The 17,922-nt window shown below is 39.1% G+C and overlaps 2 protein-coding genes across 2 annotated transcripts; both read right to left on the bottom strand.

Moving 5' to 3' along the window:
* Positions 1-11,589: 11,589 nt before the first annotated feature.
* On the bottom strand, positions 11,590-12,621 carry LOC117996062 (group II intron-encoded protein LtrA-like). Its single transcript, XM_034984064.2, has one exon. The coding sequence runs from the start codon at positions 12,619-12,621 to the stop codon at positions 11,590-11,592; it is 1,032 nt and encodes a 343-aa protein (XP_034839955.2).
* A 1,496-nt stretch (positions 12,622-14,117) lies between these two features.
* LOC117996061 (protein YkfC-like) lies at positions 14,118-17,207 on the bottom strand. Its single transcript, XM_034984062.2, has 2 exons — positions 16,757-17,207; positions 14,118-14,998 (listed from the first exon to the last, which is right to left on the bottom strand). The coding sequence occupies exons 1-2, from the start codon at positions 17,205-17,207 to the stop codon at positions 14,118-14,120; spliced, it is 1,332 nt and encodes a 443-aa protein (XP_034839953.2).
* Between the last annotated feature and the right edge of the window lie 715 nt (positions 17,208-17,922).

Genomic DNA, 17,922 nt, shown 5'->3' with positions numbered 1-17,922 from the left:
TTATATCTCTCCTTCGCACCAATTCGCCTTTAACTTAACTCAAAAACACGCTGCGCCGACGCAAATCAATCGCAACAAAGACATCGTGCTGGGCGCTCGCTTCTCCGCTCCAAGAACCCGTAATGGCGGACGCCGTGTTGTGTTAAAAACGTGTGTAAACGTGTCGCTAATCGCCTGAACGCCTCAGCTGTGGTCGATTCTCTCGCGAAAAGAAAGTGAAGTGAACAGAAAAGGAATTTACGAAGAATTGTCTTGCATACGTGAGTTATCCTTTACTTTTCCTTTCTTTGTCCTTAGTCCACTGCTTAGAAGCTTCCACTTACAGTCCTGGAGCTATCGAAGATATTATTCATCACGCTTTTGAATCTGACCATAGTTTTTGGATCCTTACGACCGGAAGTTTGATTCCGTATAAAATAAAAATATAATTTTCTCGCATCATATTCATAACGGCCCGCCTGTGACGTGTCACGTTTGCGATTCTATCATTATGTTTTACTTATTTATCGCTAAATAAACGCTTATTGTATGTAAAATATACATAATAAGTTATTTTGTGTATATTTTTACGTAACTTTCGCCATAATATATATCATATACCTATGTATCGCTAAATAAACGCTTATTTTATGTAAGATATACATAATAAGTTATTTTGTGTATATTATTACGTAATATTCCCGCCACAATATATATTATATAACTATTTATCGTTAAATAAACGCTTATTTTATGTAAAATATACATAATAAGTTATTTTGTGTATATTTTTGCGTAATACTTCCGCCATATTATATTAGATACCTATTTTTCGCTAAAATAAACGCTTATTTTGTGTAAAGTATACACAATAAGTTATTTTGTGTATATTTTTGCATAAATATATCTCTAGAATAAATAAATACTTGATATTTGTACATAATATTCATTTATTAAATAAAATTGCTACCTACCTACATCAACTATAGGTAATTATTGGGTTGAGTAGAACTGCTTACAGTCGAATCTAGAATCATTTTTCGTTATACTTCGCATAATAATTGAATGTTATTGAAGTTTAAAGTCACGTTAGTAAGACGTTTAATAATAGGCAAAAAGGAATAAGTTATTTTCCTGCTAACCGCACCCGCTAACTATTATATTGAACCTTATTTCGTGGTAATAAGTAATACCCATTTGTAAATAAGTAGGTATTCTCTTCAACGCCTTTCGAATTGCTTATCCAGTATACGCTAAATATAACGCCCTGCGCCTGCACCGCTTGTATAGCTACGTACTCGAAACACTCCGAAGAGGTCGCTCTGGTAGGCTGTAGGTAATTATTATAATAAGTAGGTGTGCCGGCCGCTCGCTGGTACTTAGCTTACCTACTGTATTCGCTCGCGAAACGCGTGTCTCATTAAAGGTCACGCGCTTTCTTATCAGTTTACGAACATTTTAACGTTTTACCGACTTAATAAAATTCATAGTTGTGTATTGTCGTGTTGTAAAAACAATATACAATTATTTATTGTGATTCTAAACGCTACACTTAATTAATTAAAGTGATACTAACGTTTTAAAAATAGGAACTTGTTTTGATTAGGTAACTTTAATTTTTAACATTCAAAATGAGTAAAAATACCGCTGCTACGTCGTATGATAAAGATGAAACTCAACTACTATTATTGGAATCGAAAAGAGACGCAATGTTTGCGCGCTTACAAAGAATTTATGATACTGCGTCGCAAGTCGATTCTGACCGCACCAAATTATCATCATTATCGATACAGGCGTCTAATATTGATACTTTGCGCAAAGAGTTTGAATTAAATTTAGATCAATTTAATTTGGCACTAATGAAATTCGATCCTAAATCTACAATTAGTTACCAATCATGGACTTCGTTTGAAGAAATGTACTGTTTCGTGAAACAAGTGTTAGAGACTTATTCTAATAATAAAAATACTAACTCTGAGAATATTGCTATGCAGTCAATCTCGAATTATCCTAAAATAAAATCTCGCCTACCTCCTATTGAATTAATGGAATTCTTCGGAGATATAAAACAGTGGCCCTTATTTTACCAACAGTTTAAAAACTTAATACATGACAACCCTAATCTTACCGACAATGAAAAAGTATTTTATTTGGTAAGTAAATTGAAAGATAAAGCTTCTTCTGTTTGTGCTGGGTTGCCAACTTGTGCTGAAAATTACCATATTATTTGGAAAGCTTTAATTGAAAAATATGATGATAATCGCTCGTTAGCAAGCTCATATTTAAATCAGTTACTAAATTTTAAATCGTTAAATAATAATAGCGCCGCTGGTCTTGAATCATTTTTAAACAATTTTAATTCCGCTGTAGACGCAATTAAGCAATTAAAATTAAAAGATTTAACTGATTTTATTTTGTTACATCTCGCACTGCAAAAATTAGATGCAGATACCGTAAAGCTTTTTGAAATAACTTATCGCAAAGAAAAGATGCCCTCTTACGCAAACTTAATTGAATTTGTTAAAGAACAAAGTAAAGTCCTATCTAGGACTAATAATTTTAAATCTTCTGATTCTCACGCTGTTAATAAATCACAACCTAAGGGCTCACCTATTTCTAAATTAACTAAAACTTTCGTTACCACTGAAAATAACGAAAAGTCAAATGATATTAGATGCATTCTATGCAAAAATTCACAACATATCCATTTATATAAATGTCCGCACTTTATGAAATTGTCTCCGCACGAAAGATTCGAAGTAGTGAAGAAGAATTCTTACTGTACAAATTGCTTAAGTATTCTCCATAGAAGTTCTTCTTGTTCTTCTTCACGCAACTGTGCCCATTGTAATTTAAGGCATTCTTCTTTATTATGCTTTTCTAACGCTAGTAAATCTAATTGTAGTGTTGTGGTTAATAATTCCACGGCACGAAACGCACCGCACTATAATTCTTCAACGCTAACCGCTATTCAAGCGGAACCTATCGCTAATAAAATCGCTAATGATTACAACCCGCACGCTAATTTGCCACTCACTAAATCGACTGAGCAAACCGCTAAGTCTGAGCTTACTATTAGCTCGTCCGCTAATGGACACGCTTCTTTATGTTCTATATCGCGCGATTATCGCAATCACCCCGCTACTACCGCTTTATTAGGCACCGCTAAAATTAAAGTACTAGATAAGTACAATCGCTCTCACTTGGTGCGCTGTCTCATTGACCCCGGCTCACAAAGTGATTATATTTCTATGTCTTGCTGCAAGAGACTATCGTTACCTGTTAACACGCAAAGCCGTTTCTTTGAAGTTCAGGGAATCGGTGGAACTTCTCAAAAGATACTTGGGATTTCCGATTTTAAATTCAATTCTCGATTCGATGACACTAAAGAATATCATATACGCCCTCTGGTGGTAGAAGAAATAACTTCTCAGCTACCGAACACACGAGTTGATGTATCCGCTTTAGACCATTTAATTAAAGATATTCCGTTAGCTGATGATAGTTTTTCTGAACCAGGCTGTATAGATATATTAATCGGAGTAAAGCTTTATTGTGATATTCTGCTTTTTAATAAAATCTCAGGTAACGATAGCTCTCCGTCAGCCATAGAGACATCTCTAGGGTATGTTATCCTAGGGCATGCGCCTATTCTTTCGCAATTTTCGCACACTTCTGCCTTTTGCTCTATTTGTCCCGTACCGCTTGATAATCTTTTAGAAAATTTTTGGAAGGTAGAAGAAGTACCGCAACAGAAATTCTTGAGTCCCGAAGAACAAGACTGTGAGAATATTTACGTCAGCACAACTACAGGCAACAGCGATGGACGCTTTGCTGCAGTTAATTCTAGAGTTTCTCCTGAAGAATCCACTTCGCCAGTGTTCTACTTACCTCACAGACCTGTTATTCGGGATGATAAAACCAGTACTTGTATCAGAATTTTCCTAGATGACTCGACGAAATCTGATTGTGATATATCTTTAAATGATATTCTTCATACAGGCTGCAATTTACAAGCAGGAATCTTTAATATTTTAATAAATGTTCGTCTCTATAAAATCGCATTTTTTGCCGATGGAAGGCAAATGTATTTGTGTATCGAAGTTCACCCTCCGCATCGTAAATACCAACGCATTTTATATAGATTCTCTATTGATGACCCGCTAGACACGTTCGAGCTTAATCGTGTCACAATGTCATTGCGCTCCTCTCCCTTCTTAGCTCTTCGAACTCTACGCGAAGTAGCTAAGCAAGAGAGAGAGAAGTGGCTCGCTGCTGCTGCAATCATCGAAAGGGATGTGCATATGGATGATCTCGCATCCTCTGCCTCTTCTACTTCAGAGGCAGTAGAGATAGCTGAGCAGCTGATCCACATACTTAAATCCGGTGGATTTGACTTTATTAAATGGACTAGTAATTCCCCCGAATTACTACGTCACATACCTCAAACGCACAGACAATCTGAAGACATACCGCTTGATAATAAAAACAACTTCAAGATTTTAGACTTGCTTTGGTTTCCCGCTCAAGATTATTTAACGTTTTTCGTATCTCAACCCTCGCTAAATTGTACAAAACGCTCTATTCTTTTCGCAACTGCGCAACTCTACGATGTTTTAAGACTCGTAGGCCCCGTAATTCTTTACGCTAAATTGATTATGAAAGAATTATGGATTTTACAATTGACTTTGGACGAACCTCTCCCCATGCATATTATAGAAATTAAAAAATTAAAAAATGGAACTGCATGTTCACGCGCTATTCAAAAATTAATTAATTTTATTCGTGATAACATTATTCATGTCAGAGCTCGCTTGAGCTATTACTCTTTTGATTTTATTCACAAACATTCGATTTTGATGCCTAAAAAAGGACACATTATTTTAATAATTGATTATTACTACCGCGAAAATCTTCACGCTGGACCTCAGATATTATGGTTTGTAACTAGACAGAGATTTTGGGTTTTATCCGCCAAACGCTCTATAAACCAACGTATTCATAAATGCATTCACGGTTATAGATTAAATCCAAAACCTACAATTCCTATTATGGCTGATTTGCCACCTCGCCTCTTAAAGCAAACTAACGCTTTTAGGCATACCGTAGTAGACTATGCCGGCCCTCTGTACCTAACTTTCATAAGAGGACGAGGGGTTCGCAAACGAAACGCACGTTTATGTGTATTTATACGTTTAGTATTTAAGGCAGTTCACTTCGAACTTGCTCTTGATTTGAGTTTTGCTTCCTTTTTAAACATATATGAAAGAGTTAGCTCCGCTTTGCAACGGCCGTTAAGTCTTATAACTCGCACATTTTCTGGTAGACATGGCTCTACCGGAGTTGCTGAAATAGAAGCGAAAAATGGTTCTTTCATTAGACCAGTGGTAAAGCTTTGTCCTTTGCCTATCCACTAGAATAACTTAAATATAGTTGATTAGTTTTTAAGTATATTTTACGCTTTTAAATATTATTTTCCGCTTAATTTAAAAACTTATATGTAAGTAAAGCTATATTTAAGTATTTTATTTTTATAAATTATATCTCTTTTCTCCTTTCTCTATTCTCTAATTGCGAGCTTGACAGCTCACAGGCGGGGGAAATGGTAAGAATTAAAATTCTTAAAGCCAGCTCTCTCCTTCACACTCCTGTACCCATATATTTATATCTCTCCTTCGCACCAATTCGCCTTTAACTTAACTCAAAAACACGCTGCGCCGACGCAAATCAATCGCAACAAAGACATCGTGCTGGGCGCTCGCTTCTCCGCTCCAAGAACCCGTAATGGCGGACGCCGTGTTGTGTTAAAAACGTGTGTAAACGTGTCGCTAATCGCCTGAACGCCTCAGCTGTGGTCGATTCTCTCGCGAAAAGAAAGTGAAGTGAACAGAAAAGGAATTTACGAAGAATTGTCTTGCATACGTGAGTTATCCTTTACTTTTCCTTTCTTTGTCCTTAGTCCACTGCTTAGAAGCTTCCACTTACAGTCCTGGAGCTATCGAAGATATTATTCATCACGCTTTTGAATCTGACCAACATCTAATAAACGAAAGTTATTTTTATTGTCGAATTGAGTTATATAGGAATCAAATTCAACATTATTAAAATCTGAATATTCATAACTTCAGTATCATTGATGACCAATAGATTTTAATGTAATTAAAGGGTTATTAAGTTCATCTAAAAGATAAAGTAAACGTAAAGAAGGTAAAGCAATAAAAATTAAAGTAATTGCAGGAAGAATAGTTCAAATTAATTCAATTATTTGATTTTCTATTAAAAATCGATTGATATATTTATTAAAAAATAATCTTAATATTAAATAAGAAATTAAAATAGTAATAATAATTAAAATAACTAAAGTATGATCATGGAAAAAAATGATTTGTTCTATAAGTGGGGAAGCTCTATTTTGAAAATTTAAATTAGATCATGTTGCCATTTCTAAAAAAAGGATAGTCCTTTATAAATGGGGTTTAAATCCATTACATATAATCTGCCATATTAGAAGTTAGTTAAAATAGGAAGTTCATTATAAGAATGTTCAGCAGGAGGTAAATTTTGGTATCATTCAATAGATGAAGGTATATTTAGTGAAAATAAAATAATACGTTGATAAATTATTGATTCTCAAATAATAACAATAATTAATATTATAGAAAATAAAGAAATATAAGATCCTAATTGCTAAGTAATGAAACAAGCGTCGGAAGCTAACTGACATTTATTCTAAACTTTTTAAAACTACCTTGCATACCTCCCTTTTTAAGTACAGCAATAATTACCAAAATACAAATTAATTTGATTACCTCTTACCAATACCTTACAAACCTACTACATTACAACTTTTGTTTAGTGGAGCGTTTGTACGCTCTCAAAGCGCGCGCCGACACACCGGGCGATGGAGGGGCGGTTGCTCCGAATTTGGCATTTCCAGCGAGTCTTCGTGCCCCGAAAGTTCTTTATTGTCGTGATTCGTGACTGACTGACCATCTGCATCGCCGGGTGTATCCGTGTCGCTTTCGACACCGGCACCGTTCGCAGTAGCAACTTCGTCTGGCTGGCTTGTGCTTGCGCGCGACAAGGTATATCTATTTTTTTTTATCGGGGCCAACTGGTCCTGGTGTCTACGCCATTCATTACCATTACTTATATTTACCTTATAAGACACCGGGCCTGTTTTCTCCGATATTACGCCTTCCGACCATTTCCTCCCCTTCTGGGTATAATCGCGCGCTAGCACAGCTTCACCGACCCTAAACTCTCGGGTTAGGCCTTTGCCTCCCTGCTTTTGCTTGTCCTGTGCCTCGCGGACAGTGGAAGCGATGTCTGGGCGCAATGCATCAAGTCTACTCCGGAGTCTATGCCCTAGTAATGCGACTGCTGGCGAAATTCCAGTTGTCGCGTGATCACAATTTCGGTATTGAAAAAGAAATCTGTGTAAAGCAACGGACACATCCTCGTTCTCAAATTTAGCTCGCTTAATAACCTTTTTTACAGTTTTTACCGCGTTTTCCGCTTCTCCGTTCCCTTGAGGTCTATAAGGTGCCGATGTCGTGTGCTTAATACAGTTCTTGAAACAATACGTCCGGAACTCGTCCGATAAAAATGGCGGGCCGTTGTCTGTAACCAATTGGGCACATAGCCCAAATCGGGCAAATATTGATCGCAAAGATTTCACGGTTGCGCTGGCTGTCGTACTTGCCATCTCCATCACTTCAATCCACTTTGAGTGTGCATCTACTACAACCAAATAACGCTTACCAAAACATTCGGCAAAATCCGCGTGTAAACGCTGCCACGGATGCTGAGGGAACTCCCATGGGTGAAGAGGTGCACACGCGGGCGCGTCGCGCACATGCCTGCAAGCTGGACATGAGCGGCAAAGCTCTTCGATATCGTTATCTATGTTTGGCCAATAAACATAATTTCGCGAAATATTTTTCATTTTGTTCATACCCAAGTGTCCCTCATGAAGTTCACTCAGCACCGCTTTCCTTAATCCCGACGGGATAATCACCCTATATTTATACATAAGACATCCTAAATCCATACATATATCATTCTTACGAGCGAAATATGGTTTTTCTACCTCAGAACTGGCAGCCGACGGCCAACCAAACATAACATATTTCGATATTTTACATAGCACGGTATCCTTCTGGATTTCTTTAGAGATCTGTTTATAATTGACAGGCAGGGTTTCCTCTAATAAATTCATATAACTTATATGTTGGTCGAGGCGTGCGGAAGGTCGCTCGTACGATATCGGTAGACGCGATAACGCGTCGGCTGGCCCGTTGTGTTCCGAGCGTACAAACTCGATCGAAAAATCGTAACCCGCCAGTCGAACGGCCCACCGCTGTAACCTACTCGCCGCCGTTTGAGGAATACCATTCTTGTTACCAAAAATAAAGGTTAACGGTTTATGGTCGGTTTTCAATGTAAAATGCCTACCTAATAAAAACTGATGGTGTTTGATTATACCAAAATATATAGCAAGGGCCTCTTTATCCAACTGACTGTACTTTCTCTCAGCTTCGTTCAAAGTGCGAGAAACACAGCTGACCGGCCGCTCCTGCCCGTCCGCGTAACGGTGAGCCAACACGGCCCCGATACCATAGGCACTGCTGTCTACCGAAAGCACGAGCGGTCGCCCTTCCTCATAGTGCGCCAACACCCGCTTACCCAGTAAAGCATTTTTAGCCGCATTAAAAGCCGAGGCACAACGTGAATCCCAATTCCAACGGCAATTTTTTTTTAGTAGTGCATGCAATGGGTACAACATAGTACTTAGATTTGGAATAAACTTGCCATAATAATTGATTAGTCCCAAAAAACTTTTAATTTGAGTTACATCTTTAGGTATTGGGATTGCGTTAATCGCCTCCAACTTTTCCGGGTCGGGATGTAGGCCCTCCTTGTCAATTATGAACCCTAAATAATTTACGTTCTTCTGTAGGAATTTACATTTATTTAGTTTAACCGTGAGACCTGCCTGTCGTAAACGCTCCAATACAGCTCGCAGATTTCTTAAATGTGCCTGTCTATTTTCCCCGGTCACACAGATATCATCGAGAAAAACTACCGTGCCAGGTATTCCACGCAATGTCTCTTCCATCAATTTTTGAAATTTTTCGGGTACGCAAGATAATCCGTAGGGTGTACGGCGATACACGAATGTCCCGATATGCGTGGTGATAGGCGTGGCGGAGATCAATTTTACTGTATTCGTCACCATTACTTAAATTGGCAAACAACTCGTCGATGCGTGGTAAAGGGTAATAATCTCTTTTCAATTTAGGATTTATAGTAATTTTATAATCACCACAAATTCGGATGTCCCCGTTAGTCTTGATCACGGGGACTATCGGCGTACCGAAATCGGAATGGTCCACGCGATAAATCGTACCGTCCCGTTCAAGCCGCTCGAGTTCCCTCTCGACGCGTTCGCGTAACGCGAGCGGCACGGGCCGCGCTCGGACATACACCGCGGCGGAATCGGTGAGCTGTAATTGTAGCTTTCTATTACAAGTTCCCAACTTCTCACTGAATACTTCGGGAAACTCCTTACATAGACGGGTCACAAATTGATCTTCTTCAATTAATTCATTAATATTTATTTGTGTTATTTCTAATGCGCGGAGCCAATCACGCCCGAGTAACGGCCTGTTACCCCCTTTTATAATATATAATTTCAAATCCTTGGCAACCATAGACCTCAGTTGCACCCGAACTAATATATATCCGAGAGAATCAATTCGTGACCCCGAATAACTACGCAAAATTAAATTATCTTTCACAATTTCTTTATGTTTAAATAATTTCTCATAACACTTTTCGTTAATAGCCGATATCCGACTGCCGGTGTCGATTTCTAGTTCCAGTAAATTATTGTCCACCTTAACTTTAATATAGTACGGTTTGTTACCTTGAGAAACGATGTCTATGTTGAAGAAATCCTCATCCGAACTCTCACTGACCAAATTTTGACACTTCACCTCACTTTGCCGCACTTTCTTGCACATAACCTTTAGGTGTCCGCGCTGAGAGCACTCATCACAGGTAAAATTGGCGTATCTACAACGCCCTCGGTGTTGCCGGCCGCACCGCCAGCACGGCGCACCCGATGCGCCACTGCCACTCGCCGCGCCGCCCGGCCCGCTCACACCACTCGCGCCGACCGCACCGCTCCTGCCCAGCCGCGAACCGCGCGCGCGCTGGCTGCGCGCCGCATGCAAGCCTTCGCTCGCGTCCCCGCCGCCCGCCGGCGGTGCGGTGCCGCCTCCGCTCACCACCGCGTGTCTCTCTGCCGCTTCTAAAGCGAGAGCTAGCTCGACTGCCTTTTTGTAGTCTAAACTTTTTTCGGCGAAAATTCGAGATCTCATGACGTCACTCGATAGGCCCGAGACGAATTGGTCCCGGAGATTCTCTTCTAATCTCGTGCCGAAATTACACGTAACCGCCAGGTGTTTCAGGTGCTGCAAATAATCCGTTAATGTCTCGCCCGGTTGCTGTCGTCTTTGTCGAAAAACGTGCCTTTCAGCTATCTCGGAGCGTTGTGGTTCAAGATGGTTGGTGACCAGCTCGGTGAGACTATCAAAAGTCTTATTCTCTGGGTGGTCGGGAGCACAAAGGTCACACATTAATGAGTATGTCGCTTCGCCGACCACAGTAATTAACGTAGGCACCTGTAGTTCCACTTTAATTTCGTTTAGTAATATAAACTGTTTAACACGGCGTACGTATGCCGGCCATTGCTTTGAGGTTAAATCGAACGGTTCGATTTTTCCGATAGGCATATTCACCGCGCGGATTATACTTTTATATGCAAAACACTAAGTTTAAATTACTTTTAAAACACTAAAGTAGCCTTACACACACGTTATCTAATTTTAATCAATAAAATTTAAATTTCTCGTCGCCAGTGCTAAGTAATGAAACAAGCGTCGGAAGCTAACTGACATTTATTCTAAACTTTTTAAAACTACCTTGCACTAATGAAGAAATAATATTTCAAGATAGGAAACTATCAGGATAATCAGAGTATCGGCGGGGCATTCCAGCTAATCCTAAAAAATGTTGAGGAAAAAAAGTTAAATTTACCTAATAGATAACTATACTATACCGTACATTACCATACAATTGGTACTTCCATATAATAATTACCACTCACCGTACGTACGTACTCGGTGAGGTTACTCGGTGAGGTGTCACCGAGGTTTATTTGGCTATTTAGGTAACGTGGGTGTTGGTGTAGCTGTAGTAATGGTATGATAGAATACGTTGGTTTAATATACAGCTGACAAAGCTGCAGGTGCAATCCACACTGATTTTGAGAAAGGCTTCATAAAAGCAGAAACTATAAGCTTTGCAGACTACATAAAGTATGGAAGTGAACCGGCTTGTAAAGACGCAGGAAAAATTCGCTTTGAAGGCAGAGATTATATCGTACAAGATGGTGATATAATGCACTTTAGGTTTAATGAGTAGCTTTCTGGGGAGAAGAAGTAGAGTGGGCAGCCAGCGAGTTACTTGTTAAGTACTTTTCCAACAACCCCTCTCCGAACCACGCATGATCGTTTCCGTATCACGTGGCTCTCCAATAATCTAACGTTTTAAGGAGTCACCATCATATTTTCCATATTGGATTTTCTTATGGCATTCATGACAAACAATAAGAGTTTTCCTCTGTCGTTCAATCATTCTCTTTTTCCATTCCGGTAGTTCAGTATTACGTTTACCTAGCAAATCAGCAAGTTTACGTACGTGATGTACTTCAATCTGCTCTTGTGATTTACATAATTCACAAGTTTGTGCCAATAGTCTTTGCTCTATTTCACTACGCTTATTCCATATTGGTATAAGGTTATCACTTATGCTTACCCATTTATTCCATTTTAGCGACACAGCACCAAAGTGTGTAATTAATGGTATCTTTGATGGTAAACGATCTACTCTGATTTGGATGACTTTTCGTTTTTCACCTTCATCGTTTTCAATCGTCGCACCAAATTTTCTATAAATTTTCCTGCAAGTTGTTTTGTATTTAGATGCTAAAGTCTTTACTAATGATACTTCCATCACATATTTCAGATAACTTAGTGTGTGAAGGTTGTAGGCCATTTTATAGTATTGTACAATTCCTCGATATTCAGTTTGATACTGAGCAACAATACTGTAAGCTGTATCAATTGTACGTTGAGGTAAATGTATGGGTTTACCACAACGCATATATTCAGAACACTTTTTCTGCTTTATATGATGTGGTACACGTAACCCAATACTACCGTTAATACATCGTTGTGTCCGATGATCATGTTTGTCATCTGCATGCAAAACATGTATTTCATAACCCAAAAAATTGGCTTTGCTATCACACGCATGTGTAATAAACGTTTTATCTTCATTAAGCATAAGTTTGAGCTCCTCATTGAGAAACCCAGCAATCTCATTCTTAATTTGTTCAGCTTCATTCTTTGGTCCTGCAAACCCTACCAGAAAATCATCAGCATACCTAACATACCAAAGACGTCGATAATTTAGATCGCAAGAATCCTTAGATGGCATACCCTGCACTAATTGACGCAGTTGTTTTGCTTGATCCCAGTTCCCTTGTTTTCTCATCATCGATACTTGCATGGTTAACCTTAAATATTTTGGATTTGTCCTTCTTCGCTTACCTCGGTTATTTGCTGGTATTAGTATATGCTCCACATGTTTATCTAACCGATCGAGTAATATGTTACTCAGAATTGGACCAATAATAGAACCTTGTGGTACCCCACTATGACTCTTATTGTACTTCCAATTTTCCATATATCCTGCTTTTAGCAGTCGATTGATTAGCTGAATAAAACGGTTATCTTGGAAGCTTTCACTCAGTATTTTCAACAACATAGTATGATCAATTGAGTCATAACATGCACTGAGATCTCCCTCTATAAACCATTTTGTACCTCTGCCTTTTTGCATTACTGCTCTTAATGCAGTGTGGCATCCACGCTTTGGTCGAAATCCATGTGAACATTCACTAAATTTAGGCTCATAGTAGGCTTCCAATATTAATCGGATTACTTCTTGAAGTAACTTATTTGACCATGTTGGCAACCCTAACGGCCTGCGTTTACCACTCTTCTTTAAAATATAGATACGTTTTACTGGTGTCCACCGATATCGCTCATAGCGTAAATCCTCTATGATTTTATCGATTTTCTCCAAAGACATACCATCAACTGTTTCAGTTGTCACACCTTCTGTCATAGCACCTTTATTACGACAAAGTTTGCCATACGCTCGAAGGTAAAGATCACTCTGATAAAGTAGGCGATATACGTTTTTAACCGGCAAATTTCTTTGTCCACGTTCACGTATAATGTTAAGTATTGTTTCAGCTTTCCGCATCTTGCGTACCTCCCAATTTCAACATTCAATTATCTGTCACCCTTTGCCCTGTATGTGGCTTTCCCACACTCCCCGGTGATTCGTTACTTTCACGACTACTACGATGACTCCGTAACCATAGAACTCGCGTTCCTTAGGTCATCCCATGTTCCGTCACTAAGAACTGTTCTAGATCAACTTAGGTTTTCCATTCATCCTCTTAAATAAGTTCACTACTTATCGTTCTACAGCCAGAATGTCACACAAACGAAAGTTTAATCTGTGCTTACCGTAGACATGGGGTTTTAAATGCGATACCCATGGATGTGAAGTCCCACCCCTGAAGATTAGAATTCAAGCAGTTTAGCTTTAACCATATTGATCAGGTGTTGCAAGCCGTTATCTTACACATCTTCAGATAACTCTCGCTTTACATACATGCTCTTGTCCTCCTTCCCTTTCGGGTTAAAGTTAGTTGTTCACCTCGAGGCCATTTATTCTGAACCCCGCTTAGCTCCGCTAAGTATTTCTTAATGCGTACCACGGCGCACTCTCTCGATTTATACAGCTTCCATTATTCAGCCTTTTGACCTAACCCTAGTGTCCAGTGATAGAAAATATTCGTAGACCTCTTTCTCACCTTTCCTAGAAATTTTCTTGCTAGTCTTCCGTAACTCTTGAGTCTCTTATATTTCTTTTTGACCCACTTTTCTAGATGCCGCTCTATGTTCTTTAGAGGTTTGTATATCTCAATTTTATAGAATTTGCCATAGCCAGCCTCTGACTATTGGATTCACTATCTTTGATATTTCCTCTAATGTTTTGTGTGTATTGCGTAGTATTTTCCATGACCTTATGGTTGTAGTGATATTTTTCTTGGCCTTGTTGCTAATCGCAGGAAGAAATGAAACAAAATGCTTTCCTATTTTATTTCTTGCTAACCTGGGTCTAAATGTGTAACCCAGGAAATCAAAACTTTGTATTGGAAACTCATCTCTCCTATTGTCATCCTTGCAGTACACAATTTGTGTCTTTTCAGGATGCAGTTTTAGCTTACATTGTGCCAATCTTTCTTCGATCGTTACTCTCATAAAGTCTGCCTTTCTCCTAGCTTTGCAGTGCACTATCGCATCATCTACATACCTCTCAAATGGTATTGTGGGGTAGTTTTGCCTCATCCACATATCAAATGCATGATGCATAAATATGTTAGAAATGATTGGGCTTACAGAACCTCCTTGCGGAACTCCCTTATCCCTCACTTCCCTAGTGCCATCTGCTTGTTGAATAGGGGCTTTCATCCACCTTTCAATGTACAGTGTGACCCATTTGCAGTTTGTATGTTTCTTGATAGCTTGCAAAACTAATTCGTGATCCAGATTGTCGAAAAATCCGGATATATCAAGATCTATCGTCCAATCGTACTTCCAGCATCTTTTGCGTGCTGTATCTACCGCATCCAGTGCTGATTTATTTAGTCTATAACCATATGAATCTTCGTAGAATTTTGGCTCTACTAGCGGCTCAAGATACATAGAAGCAGCCGTTTGCCCTATCCTGTCGAATACTGAAGGAACACCTAAAATTCTTTGTCCTCCTCCCGTATCTTTCGGTATTGCTACAGCTTTTACTGGCTCTGGTTCCGGATGACATCCGATTCCATGGCTTGTACAGATTATCTTTTAGATTTTCTTCAAACTTTGTTATCGAAACCTCATCCACACCAGCAGCACCTTTATTTTTCGATACTTGTTTATAAGCTCTCCAAATAAGTCGCTTCGGTATATCAAAAGACTTTGTTTTATTCATTTACTCCTCCCTTTCAGTTGACAAATAATTAAAACTGAATAACTCAGCTCCTTTGCTCCATTTCCATTACAGAAACTTCTTCACTACTACGAGCTCTGTTTTCCGCATCGGTACTCTCATCCTCAGAGATCAGCTCCTTGGACTTCTCCCTTATCATCGAAACGACAGGTTCCCGTAGTTCCACACAATAGCCTAAAATAGATTCATGCCACCTTTATGCCGGACGTTATCTACCCAGTAAGCAAGCTCCCGATAGCCTTATCCCAGGTTACAACAAACCCCTGGTTTTGACGCCATACAACAGGTTTCGACACTTCATCAGTGGTTCACTTACGTTCATCTCTCTATTTCACACATGACGCATAATTGCGCCTTTTCCATAACGCTCACCACCTTGCCAAAGCAGCTTATGGTAGTTTAAAGCCTGCTCTTGCAAACCGGCTTTGAAGGACCTACCTTCATCTATTGCATAGCTTCAACACTTCCCGTGTTTCTACGGCGCACTGTCATCCCAGTACCTTGACTACTTAGATCCAGGAAACTTAACTCTACACCAAGTAAATGTACAATAAGAACTAGATTCCAGACTGGAATGACAGCAGTCCTACGTCATACTGCCGCAGACCGTCATACCGCCGCGGTATCTCAGCCGCTAATACGTAGCGGGATGACGAGTTACTATACCGCCGCGAACCGTCATACCGCCGCGGTATCTCATCCGCTAACAAGCAGCGGGATGACGGTTGTCAGGGTGTCATCCCAGTGCCTTGACACATAGCTGTACAAACGTTTTTGGCTTGACTCACCAGTGGGTGTCATTCCAGTGCTTGACACTGGAATCCAGGTTGCTCACAAGCAAACTAGCATAGAAAGTGGTTACAACGTTTTCGATGAGATTGCAGGAAGGCTGGATTCCAGTGTCAAGCACTGGGATGACACCCTACTAGCGGAAGTTACTCTCAAATGTTTGTTCATGTTAGCTATAAATATTAAGAAATTTACCAGATAAAAAAAGGGCAAAAGAAGCCCCGTGGTTGGCTAATTACTTACATTATACTTTCAAGTATGGCGTTTTTTTATTCTAAACGCTTAATAACCGCGATTCAGCTGCTTTTAAATGCAACTAATCTTAGCTATAAATGTTTAAGAAATTTACTAAACAGAAAAAAAGGCAAAAGAAACCCTAGGGTAGCTAGTTATTCACTATCCATTTTTTAAGTTGGCGTTTTTTGATGTTTTAAATGCTTTATAAGCGTATTTCAGCTTGTGTAGGTAAAAACCCAGAAATTTGATAAAGACATAAGATGCACATAGTGCAAAAAATTAAACATGAGACGCCAAATACGTTGAGTTTTTTTGTCATTTAATCTGTACAGAGAAGATAAATAAATAGCTTCATCCTTATGATAAGGGGACTGGCGAAGCTTGTAAAGCAAGTTTTTCGTTTCTCAACACGCTGCCAAAAGCTATGCAAAAAGTCTAATGAGTTAACTCCCATATATCCTGAGTAGCTCTTGTGCATTAGCTTTGATTAGGATAGGGCATTTTCTGTCATTTAATAGGGAACGCAATATTTCAGTTGCACCTTTAATGTCGTTATTATGTATCTTTACTACAGCGATAGCTTCTTGGCTTGAATAAGGATACACTGTGCTTGATTCTAAATTATCAATTTTATCTTTATTTATTTTCTCACCGTTGGAGTGAAGTAAGCTCATTACTTCTAAGTATTGTGCTAACTCACGCAAAACATTAGGAGCATCTTTATTATCTGCCAAATCATTATAAATAGATGCTGTGTCTGTTGGCATTGAATCTGAGATATGATTGAATGCGCGTTCAAAATTTGCTAAATACTCCCAATTTGAATCTATTTCTTCTAGCAGCGGCTTATTATCTTTTTTAAAGAATAATACTTCGTAAAACTTGTCACCCGCAGTTATAGATTGTTTTGTGTTATCAATGTTGCGCAATAAGTATAATGTGATGCCAATTAACATTGGTGCGAGTGCAAGCAGAAAGATGTATTTTTTCATGGTAGTATTCCAAATAGTTATATATTTATACATTAATGCTTTTGATTTGCAAAAACATATTGACATAGTGATTATATCACATAATAATATTCTCAAAGTTGTTTGAATAGTTGGAGATTAAAATATTTCTAAAGTAGAAATAAAGACAGCAGTATTAAGCTAAATTATTTTTTATCGGATTTATCCAATGTACCCTCAACCTTTTATAGGTTGAAGTCTAAATTTGAGAGTTTGATCCTGGCTCAGAATGAACGCTGGCGGCAGGCCTAACACATGCAAGTCGAACGGAGTTATATTGTAGCTTGCTATGATATAACTTAGTGGCAGACGGGTGAGTAATGTATAGGAATCTACCTAGTAGTACGGAATAATTGTTGGAAACGGCAACTAATACCGTATACGCCCTACGGGGGAAAAATTTATTGCTATTAGATGAGCCTATATTAGATTAGCTTGTTGGTAGGGTAATGGCCTACCAAGGCAATGATCTATAGCTGATCTGAGAGGATGATCAGCCACACTGGAACTGAGATACGGTCCAGACTCCTACGGGAGGCAGCAGTGGGGAATATTGGACAATGGGCGAAAGCCTGATCCAGCCATGCCGCATGAGTGAAGAAGGCCTTTGGGTTGTAAAGCTCTTTTAGTGAGGAAGATAATGACGGTACTCACAGAAGAAGTCCTGGCTAACTCCGTGCCAGCAGCCGCGGTAATA

Source organism: Maniola hyperantus, unplaced genomic scaffold (assembly GCF_902806685.2).
Source record: "Maniola hyperantus unplaced genomic scaffold, iAphHyp1.2, whole genome shotgun sequence".
Taxonomy (NCBI): domain Eukaryota; kingdom Metazoa; phylum Arthropoda; class Insecta; order Lepidoptera; family Nymphalidae; genus Maniola; species Maniola hyperantus.
Note: the sequence above shows the minus strand (reverse complement) of the source record. Positions and strands in the feature narration are given on the sequence as shown.

What these genes read in the sequence shown, in the direction of transcription:
- LOC117996061 (XM_034984062.2), bottom strand. Translation starts at nt 17,207, where the DNA reads ATGAAAAAATACATCTTTCTGCTTGCACTCGCACCAATGTTAATTGGC. An exon ending in ACATAATAACGACATTAAAG is followed by an intron (nt 14,999 to 16,756) that starts GTGCAACTGAAA and finishes ATCCGGAACCAG; the next exon opens with AGCCAGTAAAAGCTGTAGCA.
- LOC117996062 (XM_034984064.2), bottom strand. Translation starts at nt 12,621, where the DNA reads ATGCAAGTATCGATGATGAGAAAACAAGGGAACTGGGATCAAGCAAAA.